Source organism: Coregonus clupeaformis, chromosome 15 (assembly GCF_020615455.1).
Source record: "Coregonus clupeaformis isolate EN_2021a chromosome 15, ASM2061545v1, whole genome shotgun sequence".
Taxonomy (NCBI): domain Eukaryota; kingdom Metazoa; phylum Chordata; class Actinopteri; order Salmoniformes; family Salmonidae; genus Coregonus; species Coregonus clupeaformis.
The window spans coordinates 8,922,436-8,943,185 of NC_059206.1; the positions used below are offsets into that span (position 1 = coordinate 8,922,436).

Consider the following 20,750-nt stretch of genomic DNA (forward strand, 5'->3'; position numbering starts at 1 on the left):
TTTCAGGATTTTTTTGTTGTTATTCTGTCTCTCACTGTTCAAATAAACCTACCATTAAAATTATAGACTGATCATGTCTTTGTCAGTGGGCAAATGTACAAAATCAGCAGGGGATCAAATACTTTTTTCCCTCACTCATATATATATATATATATATATATATATATATATTACACACATACATACATACACACACACACACACACACACACACACACACACACACACACACACACACAGAGTGGGGAGAACAAGTATTTCATACACTGCCGATTTTGCAGGTTTTCCTACTTACAAAGCATGTAGAGGTCTGTAATTTTTATCATAGGTACACTTCAACTGTGAGAGACGGAATCTAAAATAAAAATCCAGAAAATCACATTGTATGATTTTTAAGTAATTAATTTGCATGGCATAAGTATTTGACCTACCAACCAGTAAGAATTCCGGCTCTCACAGACCTGTTAGTTTTTCTTTAAGAAGCCCTCCTGTTCTCCACTCATTACCTGTATCAACTGCACCTGTTTGAACTCGTTACCTGTATAAAAGACACCTGTTCACACACTCAGACTCCAACCTCTCCACAATGGCCAAGACCAGAGAGCTGTGTAAGGACATCAGGGATAAAATTGTAGACCTGCAAAAGGCTGGGATGGGCTACAGGACAATAGGCAAGCAGCTTGGTGAGAAGGCAACAACTGTTGCCGCAATTATTAGAAAATGGAAGAAGTTCAAGATGACGGTCAATCACCCTCGGTCTGGGGCTCCATGCAAGATCTCACCTCGTGATCACATTGTAGGATTTTTAAGTAATTCATTTGCATTTTATTGCATGACAAGTATTTGATACATCAGAAAAGCAGAACTTAATATTTGGTACAGAAACCTTTGTTTGCAATTACAGAGATCATACGTTTCCTGTAGGTCTTGACCAGGTTTGCACACACTGGAGCAGGGATTTTGGCCCACTCCTCCATACAGACCTTCACCAGATCCTTCAGGTTTCGGGGCTGTCGCTGGGCAATACGGACTTTCAGCTCCCTCCAAAGATTTTCTATTGGGTTCAGGTCTGGAGACTGGCTAGGCCACTCCAGGACCTTGAGATGCTTCTTACGGAGCCACTCCTTAGTTGCCCTGGCTGTGTGTTTCGAGTCGTTGTCATGCTGGAAGACCCAGCCACGACCCATCTTCAATGCTCTTACTGAGGGAAGGAGGTTGTTGGCCAAGATCTCATTTACATTACATTTACATTTTAGTCATTTAGCAGATGCTCTTATCCAGAGCGACTTACAGTTAGTGAATACCTTTTTTTTATTTTAATTTTTTTATACTGGCCCCCGGTGGGAAACGAACCCACAGGAGGAGGAGGAGGAGGAGGAGGAGGAGGAGGAGGAGGAGGAGGAGGAGGGGAGAAGGGAGGGAGGGAGGGAGGAGGAGGAGGGGGGAGAGGAGAGGAGGGGAGGAGGGAGGGGGGAGGAGGAGGAGGAGGGGGAGAGGAGAGGAGGGAGGAGGGAGGGAGGAGGATGAGGGGGGAGGAGGATGAGGGGAGGGGGAGGGGGGGGGGGGAGAGGAGGAGGGGAGGGGAGGAGGATGAGGGGGAGGGGGGAGGGGGAGGGGGGGAGCTCTCTGTGAAAAAGAATCCACCCTCTACTTTCAATATATGGGCTTTACCCACATGGCAACGGTCCTGACAAGAGTTAAGAAAACCTGCTGATTCAGGGGGAAAGAGTTGTAACTCTTGAATCTGCTCCCTATATGGCCTGTCCTATAAAGTCAGAAGAATAGATGGACGTGGAAAGTCTATAAATATGATTATTCATACCTGAGGTGAACCTGAGAGATCAGACATCAAAGTCAGCGAGTGGAATTTCCCATAAAGGGAAGGAGTTCACTGTTAAGTCAGGCCGTCTCCTCCCAACCTGGGAACATTCTGAATGTTCCAGGACATGGAATGAGACTAATGAAGGAGGTGGGAGATTCCCACTAAAATGTATGGGTGGTGGTGGGAGGTAGTGTATCTCTGTCTCTATGTGAAAGCCTGCATCATACCCTGAAACCAGAATATAGAGATCTTTTGAGAACACATCTTTTGTGAAGAATGACTTTGTACTGGATCTTTTGTCTCAGCTGTCTGTTTTGAAAAAGCAGATGAGAATGTGTGATGGAAATGTGTGTCTCTTTACTGCAGCTGCTAACTGGGATTGTGTGTACATTTTGACCCTCTTGTAAATGCCCAATGTAATTTAGAAACCGTTTTGACAGTGTGAGGGAGAGGCCTCGGTCAAAGGGGAGTGTGAGGGAAAGGCCTCGGTCAAAGGGCAGTGTGAGGGAGAGGCCTCGGTCAAAGGGCAGTGTGAGGGAGAGGCCTCGGTCAAAGGGGAGTGTGAGGGAAAGGCCTCGGTCAAAGGGCAGTGTGAGGGAGAGGCCTCGGTCAAAGGGCAGTGTGAGGGAGAGGCCTCGGTCAAAGGGCAGTGTGAGGGAGAGGCCTCGGTCAAAGGGCAGTGTGAGGGAGAGGCCTCGGTCAAAGGGCAGTGGTGAGGGAGAGGCCTCGGTCAAAGGGCAGTGGTGAGGGAGAGGCCTCGGTCAAAGGGCAGTGTGAGGGAGAGGCCTCGGTCAAAGGGCAGTGTGAGGGAGAGGCCTCGGTCAAAGGGCAGTGTGAGGGAGAGGCCTCGGTCAAAGGGGAGTGTGAGATGAAGGCCAGAGAAACTGGAGTGGAAAACGTGAGCCACGTTCGTGTGGATGTCGATAACAGGTGGCAGATTAAGACCCTCCTGGTCTGTATTTACTACAGCAGTGAAGCCTGATTTTTCAGCACCAGAGTTTTTAAAGCAACACTTTGTTGGAATGTCCTGAAGACCATAACCTTGGTGATCCCTCCTGTTTTCTGTAATTGGCTCCAGCTGCTTTTTATTAGCTGTTGCTAACCCCAACCTGGAGAGGCCCTCAGGCCCAAGTGTATTGTGAAGTTTTTTTTCTTTTTCTTTTTTAACAGTGGGCTCTTCTTTATGGTTGAATTGTTAGAGGATCTTGACTCAGTGGTTCCTCATAGCAAACCAAGGGGAAAATGTGATAAAAACAAAAAAAAAATTAAACTCCCCAGACTTCCTCTATACAGCCTTGGGGGACATGGTTATCTCCTTTATTTTTCCAGTGGAACATCATTTGGCATAACGTCTCCCTGCAGACTTGCTTGCCTATAATATCGGAACATCTGTTAAAATATTTGGTGGAAAGGAAGGACAGAGTGGATTGAGGTGGAACTATCGAGTTGCAGTTCGCTTGGAAGAATTCTGTTTATGGTTCCTTTTTGACAAGTAACGCTATGTGACAGTCCATAAGTGTCCGTGATATGAATTCATTGATGCCCGTTTTGGGCATCTTCATTCTTGTAACGCGAATATCAAATAAACGGTTTGGAATTCCTTCATCTTCTCACTGCCACCAGATGGCATGTATAGGTTTCTGTTAATGAAAATAATCAATGTGAATTAAGTAATTGTTGAGTAACAAGAATTGAAACTAGATCATGTATTCAAAGCTGTGGGGAAAACCCCCATATTTATTAAGTCAGATGTGCATACACGTGGCTTTTCAGTTCTTCACATAACTGAAGATCACGTCCTTACAAGGCTTTACTGTGCTCTTCAGATAGTTTCCAACTGATTTGTGCAATTTAGCATGACATCTCTATGAACCTTGAAATTAATTACCCTCATTCCTCTCATCCTCCTGTAGTTTCTTATACAGTGCCTTCAGAAGGTATTCACACCCCTTGACTTTTTCCACATTTTGTAACAAAACGGGATTAAAATGGATTGAATTGTCATTTTGTCAACGATGGACACAAAATACTCTAATGATAAAGTGGAAGAAAAATTCAAACGTTTGAAAAAAACACACACAAAAAAACACTATCTTGATTAGATAAGGATTCAACCCCCTGAGTCAATACATGTTACAATCAGCTTTGGCAGCGTTACAGCTGTGAGTCTTTATGGGTGAGTCCCTAAGAGCTTTGTACACCTGGATTGTACAGTCGTGGTCAAAAGTTTTTTAATTTTCACAAAGTCTGCTGCCTCAGTTTTGATGATGGCAATTTGCATATACTCCAGAATGTTATGAAGAGTGATCAGATGAATTGCAATTAAATGCAAAGTCCCTCTTTGCCATGAAAATTAACTTAATCCCCAAAAAACATTTCCACTGCATTTCAGCCCTGCACAAAAGGACCAGCTGACATCATGTCAGTGATTCTCTCGTTAACACAGGTGAGAGTGTTGACGAGGACAAGGCTGGAGATCACTATGTCATGCTGATTGAGTTAGAATAACAGACTGGAAGCTTTAAAAGGAGGGTGGTGCTTGAAATCATTGTTCTTCCTCTGTTAACCATGGTTACCTGCAAGGAAACACGTGTTATCATCATTGCTTTGCACAAAAAGGGCTTCACAGGCAAAGATATTGCTGCTAGTAAGATTGCACCTAAATCAACCATTTATCGGATCATCAAGAACTTCAAGGAGAGAGGTTCAATTGTTATGAAGAAGGCGTCAGGGCGCCCAAGAAAGTCCAGCAAGCACCAGGACCATCTCCTAATGTTTATTCAGCTGCGGGATCAGGGCACCACCAGTGCAGAGCTTGCTCAGGAATGGCAGCAGGCAGGTGTGAGTGCATCTGCACGCACAGTGAGGCGAAGACTTTGGAGGATGGCCTGGTGTCAAGAAGGGCAGAGAGGAAGCCACTTCTCTCCAGGAAAAACATCAGGGACAGACTGATTCTGCAAAAGGTACAGGGATTGGACTGCTGAGGACTGGGGTAAAGTCATTTTCTCTGATTAATCCCCTTTGTAATTGTTTGGGGCATCCGGAAAACACCTTGTCCGGAGAAGACAAGGTGAGCGCTACCATCAGTCCTGTGTCATGCCAACAGTAAAGCATCCTGAGACCATTCATGTGTGGGGTTGCTTCTCAGCCAAGGGAGTGGGCTCACTCACAATTTTGCCTAAGAATACAGCCATGAATAAAGAATGGTACCAACACATCCTCCGAGAGCAACTTCTCCCAACCATCCAAGAACAGTTTGGTTACGACCAATGCCTTTTCCAGCATGATGGAGCACCTTGCCATAAGGCAAAAGTGATAACTAAGTGGCTCGGGGAACAAAACATCGACATTTTGGGTCCATGGCCAGGAAACTCCCCAGACCTTAATCCCATTGAGAACTTGTGGTCGATCCTCAAGAGGCGGGTGGACAAACAAAAACCCACAAATTCTGACAAACTCCAATCATTGATTATGCAAGAATGGGCTGCCATCAGTCAGGATGTGGCCCAGAAGTTAATTGACAGCATGCCAGGGCGGATTGCAGAGGTCTTGAAAAAGAAGGGTCAGCACTGCAAATATTTACTCTTTGCATAAACTTTATGTAATTGTCAATAAAAGCCTTTGACGCTTATGGAATGCTTGTAATTATACTTCAGTATACCATAGTAACATCTGACAAAAATATCTCAAAACACTGAAGCAGTGAACTTTCTGAAGACCAATACTTGTGTAATTCTCAAAACTTTTGACCACGACTGTACAAACTTTACACATTATTCTTTTTTAAAATTTTTCAAGCTCTGTCAAGTTGGCTGTTGATCATTGCTAGACAGCCATTTTCAAGTCTTGCCATAGATTTTCAAGATGATTTAAGTCAAAACTGTAACTAGCCCACTCAATGTCGTCTTGGTAAGCAACTCCACTATATAATAATAATAAGAAGAATATGCCATTTAGCAGACGCTTTTATCCAAAGCGACTTACAGTCATGCGTGCATACATTTTTTTTTTTTGTGTATGGGTGGTCCCGGAGATCGAACCCACTACCTTGGTGTTACAAGCGCCATGCTCTACCAGCTGAGCTACAGAGGACCACATATACAGTGGGGGAAAAAAGTATTTAGTCAGCCACCAATTGTGCAAGTTCTCCCACTTAAAAAGATGAGAGAGGCCTGTAATTTTCATCATAGGTACACGTCAACTATGACAGACAAAATGAGAAAAGAAAATCCAGAAAATCACATTGTAGGATTTTTTTATGAATTTATTTGCAAATTATGGTGGAAAATAAGTATTTGTTCAATAACAAAAGTTTCTCAATACTTTGTTATATACCCTTTGTATACCCTTTGTTGACACAGGTCAAACGTTTTCTGTAAGTCTTCACAAGGTTTTCACACACTGTTGCTGGTATTTTGGCCCATTCCTCCATGCAGATCTCCTCTAGAGCAGTGATGTTTTGGGGCTGTCGCTGGGCAACACGGACTTTCAACTCCCTCCAAAGATTTTCTATGGGGTTGAGATCTGGAGACTGGCTAGGCCACTCCAGGACCTTGAAATGCTTCTTACAAAGCCAGTCCTTCGTTGCCCGGGCGGTGTGTTTGGGATCATTGTCATGCTGAAAGACCCAGCCACGTTTCATCTTCAATGCCCTTGCTGATGGAAGGAGGTTTTCACTCAAAATCTCACGATACATCTCACCATTCATTCTTTCCTTTACACGGATCAGTCGTCCTGGTCCCTTTGCAGAAATACAGCCCCAAAAAATGATGTTTCCACCCCCATGCTTCACAGTAGGTATGGTGTTCTTTGGATGCAACTCAGCATTCTTTGTCCTCCAAACACGACGAGTTGAGTTTTTACCAAAAAGTTCTATATTGGTTTCATCTGACCATATGACATTCTCCCAATCCTCTTCTGGATCATCCAAATGGACTCTAGCAAACTTCAGACGGGCCTGGACATGTACTGTCTTAAGCAGGGGGACACGTCTGGCACTGCAGGATTTGAGTCCCTGGCGGCGTAGTGTGTTACTGATGGTAGGCTTTGTTACTTTGGTCCCAGCTCTCAGCTCTCTGCAGGTCATTCACTAGGTCCCCCCGTGTGGTTCTGGGATTTTTGCTCATCGTTCTTGTGATAATTTTGACCCCACGGGGTGAGATCTTGCGTGGAGCCCCAGATCGAGGGAGATTATCAGTGGTCTTGTATGTCTTCCATTTCCTAATAATTGCTCCCACAGTTGATTTCTTCAAACCAAGCTGCTTACCTATTGCAGATTCAGTCTTCCCAGCCTGGTGCAGGTCTACAATTTTGTTTCTGGTGTCCTTTGACAGCTCTTTGGTCTTGGCCATAGTGGAGTTTGGAGTGTGACTGTTTGAGGTTGTGGACAGGTGTCTTTTTATACTGATAACAAGTTCAAACAGGTGCCATTAATACATGTAACGAGTGGAGGACAGAGGAGCCTCTTAAAGAAGAAGTTACAGGTCTGTGAGAGCCAGAAATCTTGCTTGTTTGTAGGTGACCAAATACTTATTTTCCACCATAATTAGCAAATAAATTCATTAAAAATCCTACAATGTGATTTTCTGGAAAAAATATTCTCAATTTGTCTGTCATAGTTGACGTGTACCTATGATGAAAATTACAGGCCTCTCTCATCTTTTTAAGTGGGAGAACTTGCACAATTGGTGGCTGACTAAATACTTTTTTCCCCCACTGTATTTGGCATTGTGTTTTAGATTATTGTCCTGCTGAAAGGTGAATTATTTCCCAGTGTCTGGCGGAATGCAGACTGAACCAGGTTTTCTTCTAGGATTTTGCCTGTGCTTAGCTCTATTCCATTTCTTTTTTATCCTAAAAAACTCCCCAGTCCTTAACAATTACAAGCATACCCATAACATGATGCAGCCAACACTATGCTTGAAAATATGAAGAGTGGGGTCAGTGATGTGTTGTTGGATTTGCCCCAAACATAACATTTACATTTTAGTCATTTAGCAGACGCTCTTATCCAGAGCGACTTACAGGAGCAAGTAGGGTTAAGTGCCTTGCTCAAGGGCATATACGCTTTAATCAGGACATAAAGCTAATTCTTTGTCACATTTTTTGCAGTTTTACTTTAGTGCCTTATTGAAAACCGGATGCATGTTTTGGAATATTTGCTCAAAGGGATATTCAATGTCTGGTTTTTTGTTTTTTTTAATCTACCAATAGGTGCTGCTCTTTGCGAGGCATTGCAAAACCTCCCTGGTCTTTGTGGTTTAATCTGTGTTTGAAATTCACTGCTGAACTGAGGGACCTTACAGATAATTGTATGCGTGGGGTACAGGTAGTCATCCAAAAATCATGTTAAACACTATTATTAATATTGAGTCCATGCAACTTATTATGTGACTTGTTAAGCATATTTTTACTCCCTTACTTATTTAGGCTTGCCATAACAAAGGGGTTGAATACTTATTGACTTGACATTTCAGCCTTTCATTTTTAATTAATTTGTCAAAATTAACATTATGGGGGTATTGTGTGCAGGACAGTGACGACAAATCTAAATTTAATCAAATTTGTAACACAAGAAAATGTGGAAAAAGTAAAGAGGTGTGAATACTTTCTGAAGGCACTGTAGCTTCACCATTGTTCATTATCGAGTCGGCAATAACATTGATTGTGTATTTGTTGTGTTGCAGGAGCTGGCTAGCTGTGGATGGAACAGGAAGGAGAAACACCGTCTGGCGCCCAACGTGGTGGCGTTTACACGGAGGTTCAACCAGGTGAGTCCTTCAATAATTCTTATGAAGAAACGTGTCGATGTTGAGTCCATAGGTTCACAAATACATTCACAACATACACAGGAATGTTTATGCATACGAGTCCTTCTAAACCCATTTTGTTTACATTATGTTTCGAGGTCGGGGGGGTCAGTTTTCTTTCTGTTCGTTTCCTGAACTCACCGGTCGAAATGTGTTTGTCACATTATCTGTTTAATACCATATAAAAGGTAGTGTATTATTATTTGTTTATACATTTCTGATGCTTTGCCTTCATTTTCTTTAGAACTTGGTCGCATGATGGACTTTTTATAAAAACTTAATACATACTATACTGTTTCCCCAGGAAACGTGTAGAGGAAGAAGATTTAGATTTGCTTACCTTTTCTATGTCAAGAGCAACCTACCCCTAAGGTGAAATGAATAGAGTTTGAGGTTGCGGAGCAGTGGGGCTTACCTTTTTCATCACTACCTTGATGACGTAATATCCATCCCTCTCTTCACCTCGTCTTCTCCCTAATCCCACTGAACAAAAATGAAACCAGACATGATTTGGTCGTTGGTAGAGGGATGATAACCTTAATAAGTGTTTGGTAATAGAATATGTTATTCCGTGACCTGCTCTTGTTTTCACTTCGTAGGGCATAATTCAAACCACCCGTACCAAATCGTTTTCCAGACGTGAAAGACAATTTAAAAAAATATACATAAAATGTTACACCAGACAACCGATACATATACCAAATTGCCGAGGATACATACAAAAAGAAGTCAAGAGACTTGTTTCCGTTTGTGGGCCTTTTTTAATGAGTTTTGAAGTCTTCCAATTATATGTTTTTATTTTTACACTTTTCCGTCAACAAAATGGCCCCGGCTTCAAAGCTTTGCGTCGACGGCTTACCGTGTTACGCTGGCTCCCACCTCTGTTCCTCTGTGTGTCATTGGCTTCACACTCGGTCCTGCCTGTTGTGCTCATACCCTCTGCAGCTTAGATCTCCAATGGCGCTGACTGTGCCCAACTGGTGACGGCTATGCCATTAACACTATTATCGGCCTCACATGCGGTGACTCCCTCACTGGAAAACACAGGGTGGAAATACTATTAGCCGATCTCACAGGCGGCTGGTTTCATTTTCTCCCTTTCTTTGTCCCTTTCCCACTCCACCCCCTTTGTCTTATCTCTGTCTTTATTGGCAGTCGGAGGGTATAGAAATAAATAAAGATGTTGATTTCACTTGAAATTACTGACTTGAATGGGAGTGAACTGAGTTGAAACCCTGGTCGCAATCTAAATCAAACGTTGGCTTGAATGGAATCTCTTTATTTTTTTTATGTGAGGACGGACACTGCGTAGTCCGAGCGACGTTGACGATGACGTTCCTCAGCGGCTGCCGATCCTGCTGGACCCTTCAACAGGGCCGTTAATTATCCCACGTTGGGCCTCATGGTGACAGCCCTGTAGGCCGCTCCCTACTCAGGGATCGACTGGGATTAGACTGATCCATTCACCAGTGTACTGTTATTTTGGTAAAGGTACAGTGCATTTGCGGTTTTGTAGAACGTCCATACGTATTTGCAGGAATTTGGAACGAAAAAGACGTACTCAGAGCATATTTCATTTTTTTTTTGTCTTCCCCTGGAAGGCATTGTACAGTCCAAGGCAAGACACGCAATCGCATTAATGCCAAAATACAGTTATTGACAGTAATTTAATTGCAGTTAATCGGCCTGTTTTTTTAAATCTCATACGTTTCTAACTTTTAACTCGATTCCTTTATCTTCACAGTTGCGTAAAGTACAAATGTAATCGTCTCAAATGAGAAGTTGTGCTTGTTTTCCCAGTCCTCGTTTTGCTAAGTGCAATTTAGAAGCATATACTTGGATTGCTGATATTTGGCAATTAAGTTTATGATCTATATATAATGGAAGCATTTGTTACCATTTCAGCCAAGTCATAACTAGAAACACATTGGGCGCACTTTGAAATGAATCCTCTGCGTTTTTTTCCCCCTTTTGTTGCCAAAATGGAAGAGTGCCGAGTTAAGTTAAATAAAGGTCCATATTTAGAGACTTAAATGACCAGTGGTCTTAGCTGGTGGTTGGGTATGTTTTATGACACGATTTAAGCCCAACATGACTAGCTGGCCCCGTGGCTCTGGAAAGATGGCCTGACATCTAAAAGGGAAGGTTGGGTGCTTGTTGAAGGGACACCCGTATACAGGGTCATAGGCTGGAGAGAGAGGGGTCCTCTGAAAGATCCCAACGCCCATCTTCCTTTTACCCCGTCGAAGGACATCTGGGGATGGTTTCACAAACATGGAGGGTATCTCGGATTCCCTCTTGGATTCCCTCAAACGTTTGAGATGTTTGAATGTTGCATGACCACTGAAGCGGGGCCTGAACACGCCACTGAAGCGGGGCCTGTCACGCCACTGAAGCGGGGCCTGAACACGCCACTGAAGCGGGGCCTGTCACGCCACTGAAGCGGGGCCTGTCACGCCACTGAAGCGGGGCCTGTCACGCCACTGAAGCGGGGCCTGAACACGCCACTGAAGCGGGGCCTGAACACGCCACTGAAGCGGGGCCTGTCACGCCACTGAAGCGGGGCCTGTCACGCCACTGAAGCGGGGCCTGAACACGCCACTGAAGCGGGGCCTGAACACGCCACTGAAGCGGGGCCTGTCACGCCACTGAAGCGGGGCCTGTCACGCCACTGAAGCAGGGCCTGTCACGCCACTGAAGCGGGGCCTGTCACGCCACTGAAGCGGGGCCTGTCACGCCACTGAAGCGGGGCCTGTCACGCCAATGATGCATAATCAACAGAATGGTTCAAACCAATCATGCAACATTCAAGATGTTGCATTTAAAAAATATATATATAGCGTCTTGGAAACGGGAGAAACGGGATGTAATCTTTTAGTTGCTGATTGGCTGAATTTTAACCTTTTAAACGTTAAGTCCCCTATTTAGGGTACTTGTGTACAACGCGCTCTGTGAACGGCGCAACGTCAATTGCTTTGAACTCTGTGTTAACGCTCTGGTTGTCCCGCGATGTGAAATCTGACACCTCATTTGAATAGGGAGCAACACGTCACATTTTCTGGCCAATCCAGGCGAAGGATCGATCTCCTCTGCCTGTGAACCTCGCAGCTCTGCTTACAATACGGCATATGAAAATGGGAGAGCGACTGCAGCAAAAACAGCATCATCTTGGATTTAGAGCTCTCAACATGAAAAAAAAAATACAATCATTTTGTAGAATTCAAACAAGACCACTCTATTGGTCAACGGGACGAAATCACTTGGTGCTTAAAGCTGAAGTTGTGACGAGTCAGCAGGCGTTTGAATAGCGCTCAGAGGACGCTGGGCAGAAAATGCTCTGTCGGTTATATGAAATGGTGTCAATTTTGTATGATCATATTTATTTTTTTGGTTATAAGAAATGTGAAATATTATAGTAAGTCGTTTTTTATAATTTGATTACTATTTAGAAAGCATTTGAAATCATTTCAAGCCATATTCCCCCCACTTTTGTTGAATAGGAAATATATGGTATCATATTTGTACTGTGTGCTTGAGCTGTGGTGTCCTTGAAAGTGAATATACCTCAGCAATGTATAACTATATTTACCAGAAAGGTGATACTGTAATATTTCTGGAAGTATGTGCATTACTAATTATTGTTTTATGGCCCTCTCATCATAATTACTTTTGCGTATGTCTATTTAGGCGGAAATCAAATGTTTAGCAGGTTTAAAGGAGGTGTTCCTTTTCACTGTGGTGTTGCACACAACGAATGTGTTTTGATTATTGCTTTAGAAATGCCAGGTTTGCTACATAATATAAATACCGGTAATAATAATACGCCATTTTAGCAGACGCTTTTATCCAAAGCGACTTACGGTCATGTGCGCATACATTTTTACGTATGGGTGGTCCCGGGGATCGAACCCACTACCCTGGCGTTACATCCCTCAACCGAATGTGTTTTGATTACTGCTTTAGAAATCCCATGTTTGCTGCATCCCACACACTCATCAGAGAAAATACTGTTCTACACTGTTATTTCACAACAGACAAAACCATAATTGTGATGCTATTAGTCCTGGCCATGTTGAAGGACTTGCTAAGATAGGGAATTGTGTTAACAACATGCTATTTTGTGTAATATGTATTAAGTTGGTGAAAGACAGCAGGGGGTTATTATTTTCAGATTGATCCTGTGTGGCATTACCATGTGTTGATGTCTGTTTTCATTTTGGTTCCCTTCTCATTTCCTGGGAGCATTTTAGCTGGGATGAAGCCATAATTTGGAAAGGAGACATCGCTCGAAGATGCTCCAAGGAGGGGAGTGGCACTGTTATTAACTTCAATTGTTCTATTGATACATTCCTGGAGGTTGATGTTGACTAAGGAGTGAGTGATTGATGACACTGTGGGATTACACTGTGAGCTTCTTTTAACAGTGTCTCTTGGCTTCAGCTGAGATAAAAATGCCATGTTGTCATAGCGAACGTTGATTTGTTGAATCATCCCTTCCATCCCATGATCAACCTCAGAACTCACCCTGTCCCTATTGTTCACTCCCTTTTCTTTCTCTTCCTCTCTCTCTCTTTATCTCTCTCTCTCTTTATCGCTCTCTCTCTTTATCTCTCTCTCTCTTTATCTCTCTCTCTCTTTATCGCTCTCTCTCTTTATCTCTCTCTCTCTTTATCTCTCTCTCTCTTTATCTCTCTCTCTCTTTATCGCTCTCTCTCTTTATCTCTCTCTCTTTATCTCTCTCTCTCTTTATCGCTCTCTCTCTTTATCTCTCTCTCTCTCTTTATCTCTCTCTCTCTTTATCGCTCTCTCTCTTTATCTCTCTCTCTCTTTATCGCTCTCTCTCTTTATCTCTCTCTCTCTTTATCGCTCTCTCTCTTATCGCTCTCTCTCTTTATCGCTCTCTCTCTTTATCTCTCTCTCTCTTTATCTCTCTCTCTCTTTATCTCTCTCTCTCTTTATCTCTCTCTCTCTTTATCTCTCTCTCTCTTTATCTCTCTCTCTCTTTATCTCTCTCTCTCTTTATCTCTCTCTCTCTTTATCTCTCTCTCTCTCTTTATCTCTCTCTCTCTTTATCGCTCTCTCTCTTTATCTCTCTCTCTCTTTATCTCTCTCTCTCTTTATCGCTCTCTCTCTTTATCTCTCTCTCTCTTTATCGCTCTCTCTCTTTATCTCTCTCTCTCTTTATCTCTCTCTCTCTTTATCTCTCTCTCTCTTTATCTCTCTCTCTCTTTATCTCTCTCTCTTTATCTCTCTCTCTCTTTATCGCTCTCTCTCTTTATCGCTCTCTCTCTTTATCGCTCTCTCTCTTTATCTCTCTCTCTCTTTATCTCTCTCTCTCTTTATCGCTCTCTCTCTTTATCTCTCTCTCTCTTTATCTCTCTCTCTCTTTATCGCTCTCTCTCTTTATCGCTCTCTCTCTTTATCGCTCTCTCTCTTTATCTCTCTCTCTCTTTATCGCTCTCTCTCTTTATCTCTCTCTCTCTTTATCGCTCTCTCTCTTTATCGCTCTCTCTCTTTATCGCTCTCTCTCTTTATCGCTCTCTCTCTTTATCGCTCTCTCTCTTTATCGCTCTCTCTCTTTATCGCTCTCTCTCTTTATCGCTCTCTCTCTTTATCGCTCTCTCTCTTTATCGCTCTCTCTCTTTATCGCTCTCTCTCTTTATCTCTCTCTCTCTTTATCTCTCTCTCTCTTTATCGCTCTCTCTCTTTATCGCTCTCTCTCTTTATCGCTCTCTCTCTTTATCATCTCTCTCTTTATCGCTCTCTCTCTTTATCGCTCTCTCTCTCTTTATCGCTCTCTCTCTTTATCGCTCTCTCTCTTTATCGCTCTCTCTCTTTATCGCTCTCTCTCTTTATCGCTCTCTCTCTTTATCGCTCTCTCTCTTTATCGCTCTCTCTCTTTATCGCTCTCTCTCTTTATCGCTCTCTCTCTTTATCGCTCTCTCTCTTTATCGCTCTCTCTCTTTATCGCTCTCTCTCTTTATCGCTCTCTCTCTTTATCGCTCTCTCTCTTTATCGCTCTCTCTCTTTATCGCTCTCTCTCTTTATCGCTCTCTCTCTTTATCGCTCTCTCTCTTTATCGCTCTCTCTCTTTATCGCTCTCTCTCTTTATCGCTCTCTCTCTTTATCGCTCTCTCTCTTTATCGCTCTCTCTCTTTATCGCTCTCTCTCTTTATCGCTCTCTCTCTTTATCGCTCTCTCTCTTTATCGCTCTCTCTCTTTATCGCTCTCTCTCTTTATCGCTCTCTCTCTTTATCGCTCTCTCTCTTTATCGCTCTCTCTCTTTATCGCTCTCTCTCTTTATCGCTCTCTCTCTTTATCGCTCTCTCTCTCTTTATCGCTCTCTCTCTTTATCGCTCTCTCTCTTTATCGCTCTCTCTCTTTATCGCTCTCTCTCTCTTTATCGCTCTCTCTCTTTATCGCTCTCTCTCTTTATCGCTCTCTCTCTTTATCGCTCTCTCTCTTTATCGCTCTCTCTCTTTATCGCTCTCTCTCTTTATCGCTCTCTCTCTTTATCGCTCTCTCTCTTTATCGCTCTCTCTCTTTATCGCTCTCTCTCTTTATCGCTCTCTCTCTTTATCGCTCTCTCTCTTTATCGCTCTCTCTCTTTATCGCTCTCTCTCTTTATCGCTCTCTCTCTTTATCGCTCTCTCTCTTTATCGCTCTCTCTCTTTATCGCTCTCTCTCTTTATCGCTCTCTCTCTTTATCGCTCTCTCTCTTTATCGCTCTCTCTCTTTATCGCTCTCTCTCTTTATCGCTCTCTCTCTTTATCGCTCTCTCTCTTTATCGCTCTCTCTCTTTATCGCTCTCTCTCTTTATCGCTCTCTCTCTTTATCGCTCTCTCTCTTTATCGCTCTCTCTCTTTATCGCTCTCTCTCTTTATCGCTCTCTCTCTTTATCGCTCTCTCTCTTTATCGCTCTCTCTCTCTTTATCGCTCTCTCTCTTTATCGCTCTCTCTCTTTATCGCTCTCTCTCTTTATCGCTCTCTCTCTCTTTATCGCTCTCTCTCTTTATCGCTCTCTCTCTTTATCGCTCTCTCTCTCTTTATCGCTCTCTCTCTTTATCGCTCTCTCTCTTTATCGCTCTCTCTCTTTATCGCTCTCTCTCTTTATCGCTCTCTCTCTTTATCGCTCTCTCTCTTTATCGCTCTCTCTCTTTATCGCTCTCTCTCTTTATCGCTCTCTCTCTTTATCGCTCTCTCTCTTTATCGCTCTCTCTCTTTATCGCTCTCTCTCTTTATCGCTCTCTCTCTTTATCGCTCTCTCTCTTTATCGCTCTCTCTCTTTATCGCTCTCTCTCTTTATCGCTCTCTCTCTTTATCGCTCTCTCTCTTTATCGCTCTCTCTCTTTATCGCTCTCTCTCTTTATCGCTCTCTCTCTTTATCGCTCTCTCTCTTTATCGCTCTCTCTCTTTATCGCTCTCTCTCTTTATCGCTCTCTCTCTTTATCGCTCTCTCTCTTTATCGCTCTCTCTCTTTATCGCTCTCTCTCTTTATCGCTCTCTCTCTTTATCGCTCTCTCTCTTTATCGCTCTCTCTCTTTATCGCTCTCTCTCTTTATCACTCTCTCTCTTTATCGCTCTTTATCTCTCATCTCTTTATCGCTCTTTCTCTCTCTCCTCTTTATCGCTCTTTCTCTCTCTCTTTCTCTCTCTCTCTTTTTATCGCTCTCTTCATCTCTCTTGCTCTCTCTCTCTCTCTCACTCTCATTCTCTTTCTCACTCTCACTCACAACGCTCCACTCTAGAACTTTTGGGGGTTCCCTGGCAGGTGGAGAGCTTCGAGCCGCTGTAGCCAGCCACAACATTCACGGAAAAAATGATGATAATGCTGTAAGAGGACACTCTCCAAGTTGCGTCGGTTTCCTCGACCCCGTTCTCTCCTCCACTCCTCCTCGGTTTCCTCAACCCCGTTTTCTCCTCCACTCCTCCTCGGTTTCCTCGACCCCGTTCTCTCCCCCACTCCTCCTGACGGCCCTGCTGCCGAACCATAGCTGATTCCCCATAGGTACCAAGGTTACAGGGAGCCACGTCCAACACTCACGTCTCTGGCGCCTCCTCAAAGGGCTTTTGGATAAGTGCCTCTCGTTAGTTCATGAGCAATGGAACTGGCTGCAAAGAGTAACGGTTTGTGTCAAATAGCAACGGTGGAAAGCGGCACAGCGGATGATCTAATGTAATGAGTCTTACAACTCGGTCCTGTTTTTTTTTGTGTTTTTTTTAGGCGACTCCTGATCCAAAGCACACTGCTCTCGTATCCATCTTAATGATTGCCACTAGGCCTAGTTTGAAATGTGTAACGTTCAGATCAGTCCCGTCCCTCAAGCTCATTGCAGTTTTGCTGCAGGTTTGAAAAGTGAGTTTTAGACTAAACCACCACCAGACCTTAATTGTGGCGCTAACTGAGGTGAATTTTTCTCTTAAGTGTCCATTTGACATCAATGCATTACCAAGTGAACATTTGACCTAAATCGAAGTTAGGATTCATACCTGAATCAAGGTGAATGAAGACCATTGAACAGCTTCCCAAATCCCAGACCGTAGGTCAAAGAACAGTCCCAGTTAAATGTCTAACAACCACTCCGATCAGACTTTTACTTACTGTGCTTCGAAGGTGGAGCTCAGACATTGCTTGAGTAAAAATTTTGCAACATAATATTTTAGGACTTGAACACCATCTAGCCCTGAGCCTTTCTTCGATGTTAAAAGACAAGTTCACTTTTTTTTTTTTTTTAACCCAATCTGTTTTATGGACGTAAATGGGCAAGTTATGGAAGTGTCCAGACCCTTTCTTGTGCGATTTCACCAGCGATAGACTTCCTCATGCTCGTTCTACAGTTGCACAGAAAGAAAGGCTCCAAAAACACCCAAAAAAGTCATTTTAGAAACCGCAACACTCTCAGTATAGTGATGCAGGTCTTTTAGATGTTGTACACGTTAAATTGTGTAATTCCTAACTTTATCCGCAACGTTACATTCCATTTTGTTGAACTCGAGCAATACTTTCACATGTGTGCATGATACACAGAGAAGTATTTTTTATTTTATTTTAAAAAAATTGGGGGGTAGGATCAGCTTTAATATTGCAGATAGATTGTAACTTCCATCAATGTAATTGTCTGCATCACTTCCAATCCCCCATATGTTTTTTTCTCTTCTCGCAAATATATACAGTGGGGAAAAAAAGTATTTAGTCAGCCACCAATTGTGCAAGTTCTCCCACTTAAAAAGATGAGAGGCCTGTAATTTTCATCATAGGGATACGTCAACTATGACAGACAAAATGAGGGAAGAAAATCACATTGTAGGATTTTTAATGATTTTTATGAATTTATTTGCAAATTATGAATTTATTTGCAAAAAAATGTTTGACCCAAGTTAAACAATTTAAAGGCAATGCTACCAAATACTAATTGAGTGTATGTAAACTTCTGACCCACTGGGAATGTGATGAAAGAAATAAAAGCTGAAATAAATCATTCTCTCTACTATTATTCTGACATGTCACATTCTTAAAAAAAAGTAGTGATCCTAACTGACCTAAGACAGGGAAATTCTACTAGGATTAAATGTCAGGAATTATTTGGCTAAGGTGTATGTAAACTTCCGACTTCAACTGTAATATACCAGGCGGTGTCAGAGGAAGGCCCTCAAAATTGTCAAAGACTCCAGTCACCCAATTCATAGACTGTTCTGTCTGCTACCTGCACGGCAAGCGGTACCGGAGCGACAAGTCTTGAACCAAAAGGCTCCTTAACAGCTTCTACCCCCAAGCCATAAAACTGCTGAACAATAAATCAAATGGCCACCCGGACTATTTACATACCCCCCTCCCTTTTGTTTTTACACTGCTGCTACTGTTTATTATCTATGCATAGTCACTTTACCCCAACCTACATGTACATATTACCTGGACTAACCTGTACCCCCGCACATTGACTCGGTACCGGTACCCCCTGTATATAGCCTCGTTGTTATTTTATTGTTACTTTTAATTAATTTTTTTACTATAGTTTATTTAGTAAATAAGTTCTTAACTCAACAAGTATTTGATACACTGCCAATTTTGCAGGTTTTCCTACTTACAAAGCATGTAGAGGTCTGTAATTTTTATCATAGGTACACTTCAACTGTGAGAGACGGAATCTAAAATAAAAATCCAGAAAATCACATTGTATGATTTTTAAGTAATTAATTTGCATGGCATAAGTATTTGATCACCTACCAACCAGTAAGAATTCCGGCTCTCACAGACCTGTTAGTTTTTCTTTAAGAAGCCCTCCTGTTCTCCACTCATTACCTGTATCAACTGCACCTGTTTGAACTCGTTAGCTGTATAAAAGACACCTGTTCACACACTCAATCAAACAGACTCCAACCTCTCCACAATGGCCAAGACCAGAGAGCTGTGTAAGGACATCAGGGATAAAATTGTAGACCTGCAAAAGGCTGGGATGGGCTACAGGACAATAGGCAAGCAGCTTGGTGAGAAGGCAACAACTGTTGCCGCAATTATTAGAAAATGGAAGAAGTTCAAGATGACGGTCAATCACCCTCGGTCTGGGGCTCCATGCAAGATCTCACCTCGTGGGGCATCAATGATCATGAGGAAGGTGAGGGATCAGCCCAGAACTACACGGCAGGACCTCGTCAATGACCTGAAGAGAGCTGGGACCACAGTCTCAAAGAAAACCATTAGTAACACACTACGCCGTCATGGATTAAAATCCTGCAGCGCACGCAAGGTCCCCCTGCTCAAGCCAGCGCATGTCCAGGCCCGTCTGAAGTTTGCCAATGACCATCTGGATGATCCAGAGGAGGAATGGGAAAAGGTAATGTGGTCTGATGAGACAGAAATTGAGCTTTTTGGTCTAAACTCCGCTCGCCGTGTTTGGAGGAAGAAGAAGGATGAGTACAACCCCAAGAACACCATCCCAACCGTGAAGCATGGAGGTGGAAACATCATTCTTTGGGGATGCTTTTCTGCAAAGGGGACAGGACAACTGCACCGTATTGAGGGGGGGGGGGGGTGGATGGGGCCATGTATCGCGAGATCTTGGACAACAACCTCCTTCCCTCAGTAAGAGCATTGAAGATGGGTCGTGGCTGGGTCTTCCAGCATGGCAACGACCCGAAACACACAGCCAGGGCAACTAAGGAGGGGCTCCGTAAGAAGCATCTCAAGGTCCTGGAGTGGCCTAGCCAGTCTCCAGACCTGAACCCAATAGAAAATCTTTGGAGGGAGCTGAAAGTCCGTATTGCCCAGCGACAGCCCCGAAACCTGAAGGATCTGGAGAATGTCTGTATGGAGGAGTGGGCCAATATCCCTGCTGCAGTGTGTGCAAACCTACAGGAAACGTATGATCTCTGTAATTGCAAACAAAGGTTTCTGTACCAAATATTAAGTTCTGCTTTTCTGATGTGTCAAATACTTATGTCATGCAATAGAATGCAAATGAATTACTTAAAAATCATACAATGTGATTTTCTGGATTTTTGTTTTAGATTCCGTCTCTCACAGTTGAAGTGTACCCATGATACAAATTACAGACCTCTACATGCTTTGTAAGTAGGAAAACTTGCAAAATCGGCAGTGTATCAAATACTTGTTCTCCCCACTATGTGTGTATATATATATATATATATGCGAGGAGAAAAAAAAACAAATGGGGGATTGGAAGTGATGCAGACAATTACATTGATGGAAGTTAGAATCTATTTGCAATATTAAAGCTGATCTACCCCCTAAATAAAAAAAAATAAAAAACGTATTTGCAGCATGGTGATGCAGCCCAGTGAGTCCTCAGGACAGAGCTAGCGATGAGTAAGTGGAGCGGTGCTCTCACACTAAGGGGGTATCGCCTGCGCTGATAGACATACTTGATCCTCTCAATCAGTAGACGACGTGAGACACATAAAGTACCGAAAGTAGCAACAACTCTAGTGTTAAAGCCTAAATTTAAAATGGATTATATCAAAAAAAAAATATATATATATATATATATATCACCCATCTACCCACAATATCCTATAATGACAAAGTGAAAACATGTTTTTAGACATTCTGAAATATCTCAGTTTACATAAGTATTCACACCCATGAGTCAATACAATACAGC

General features: G+C 42.9%; 1 protein-coding gene across 2 annotated transcripts in view; it reads left to right on the top strand.

Annotated features, from left to right (window-relative positions):
- LOC121581909 (ras-specific guanine nucleotide-releasing factor RalGPS1) overlaps positions 1-20,750 on the top strand; it is a 295,729-nt gene that overhangs the window by 80,563 nt on the left and 194,416 nt on the right. For both annotated transcript variants that reach the window (XM_041897302.2, XM_041897304.2), the window contains exon 5: positions 8,509-8,592. In XM_041897302.2, the coding sequence (XP_041753236.1) occupies positions 8,509-8,592 (84 nt within the window). The remainder of the gene's footprint in view (positions 1-8,508; positions 8,593-20,750) is intronic.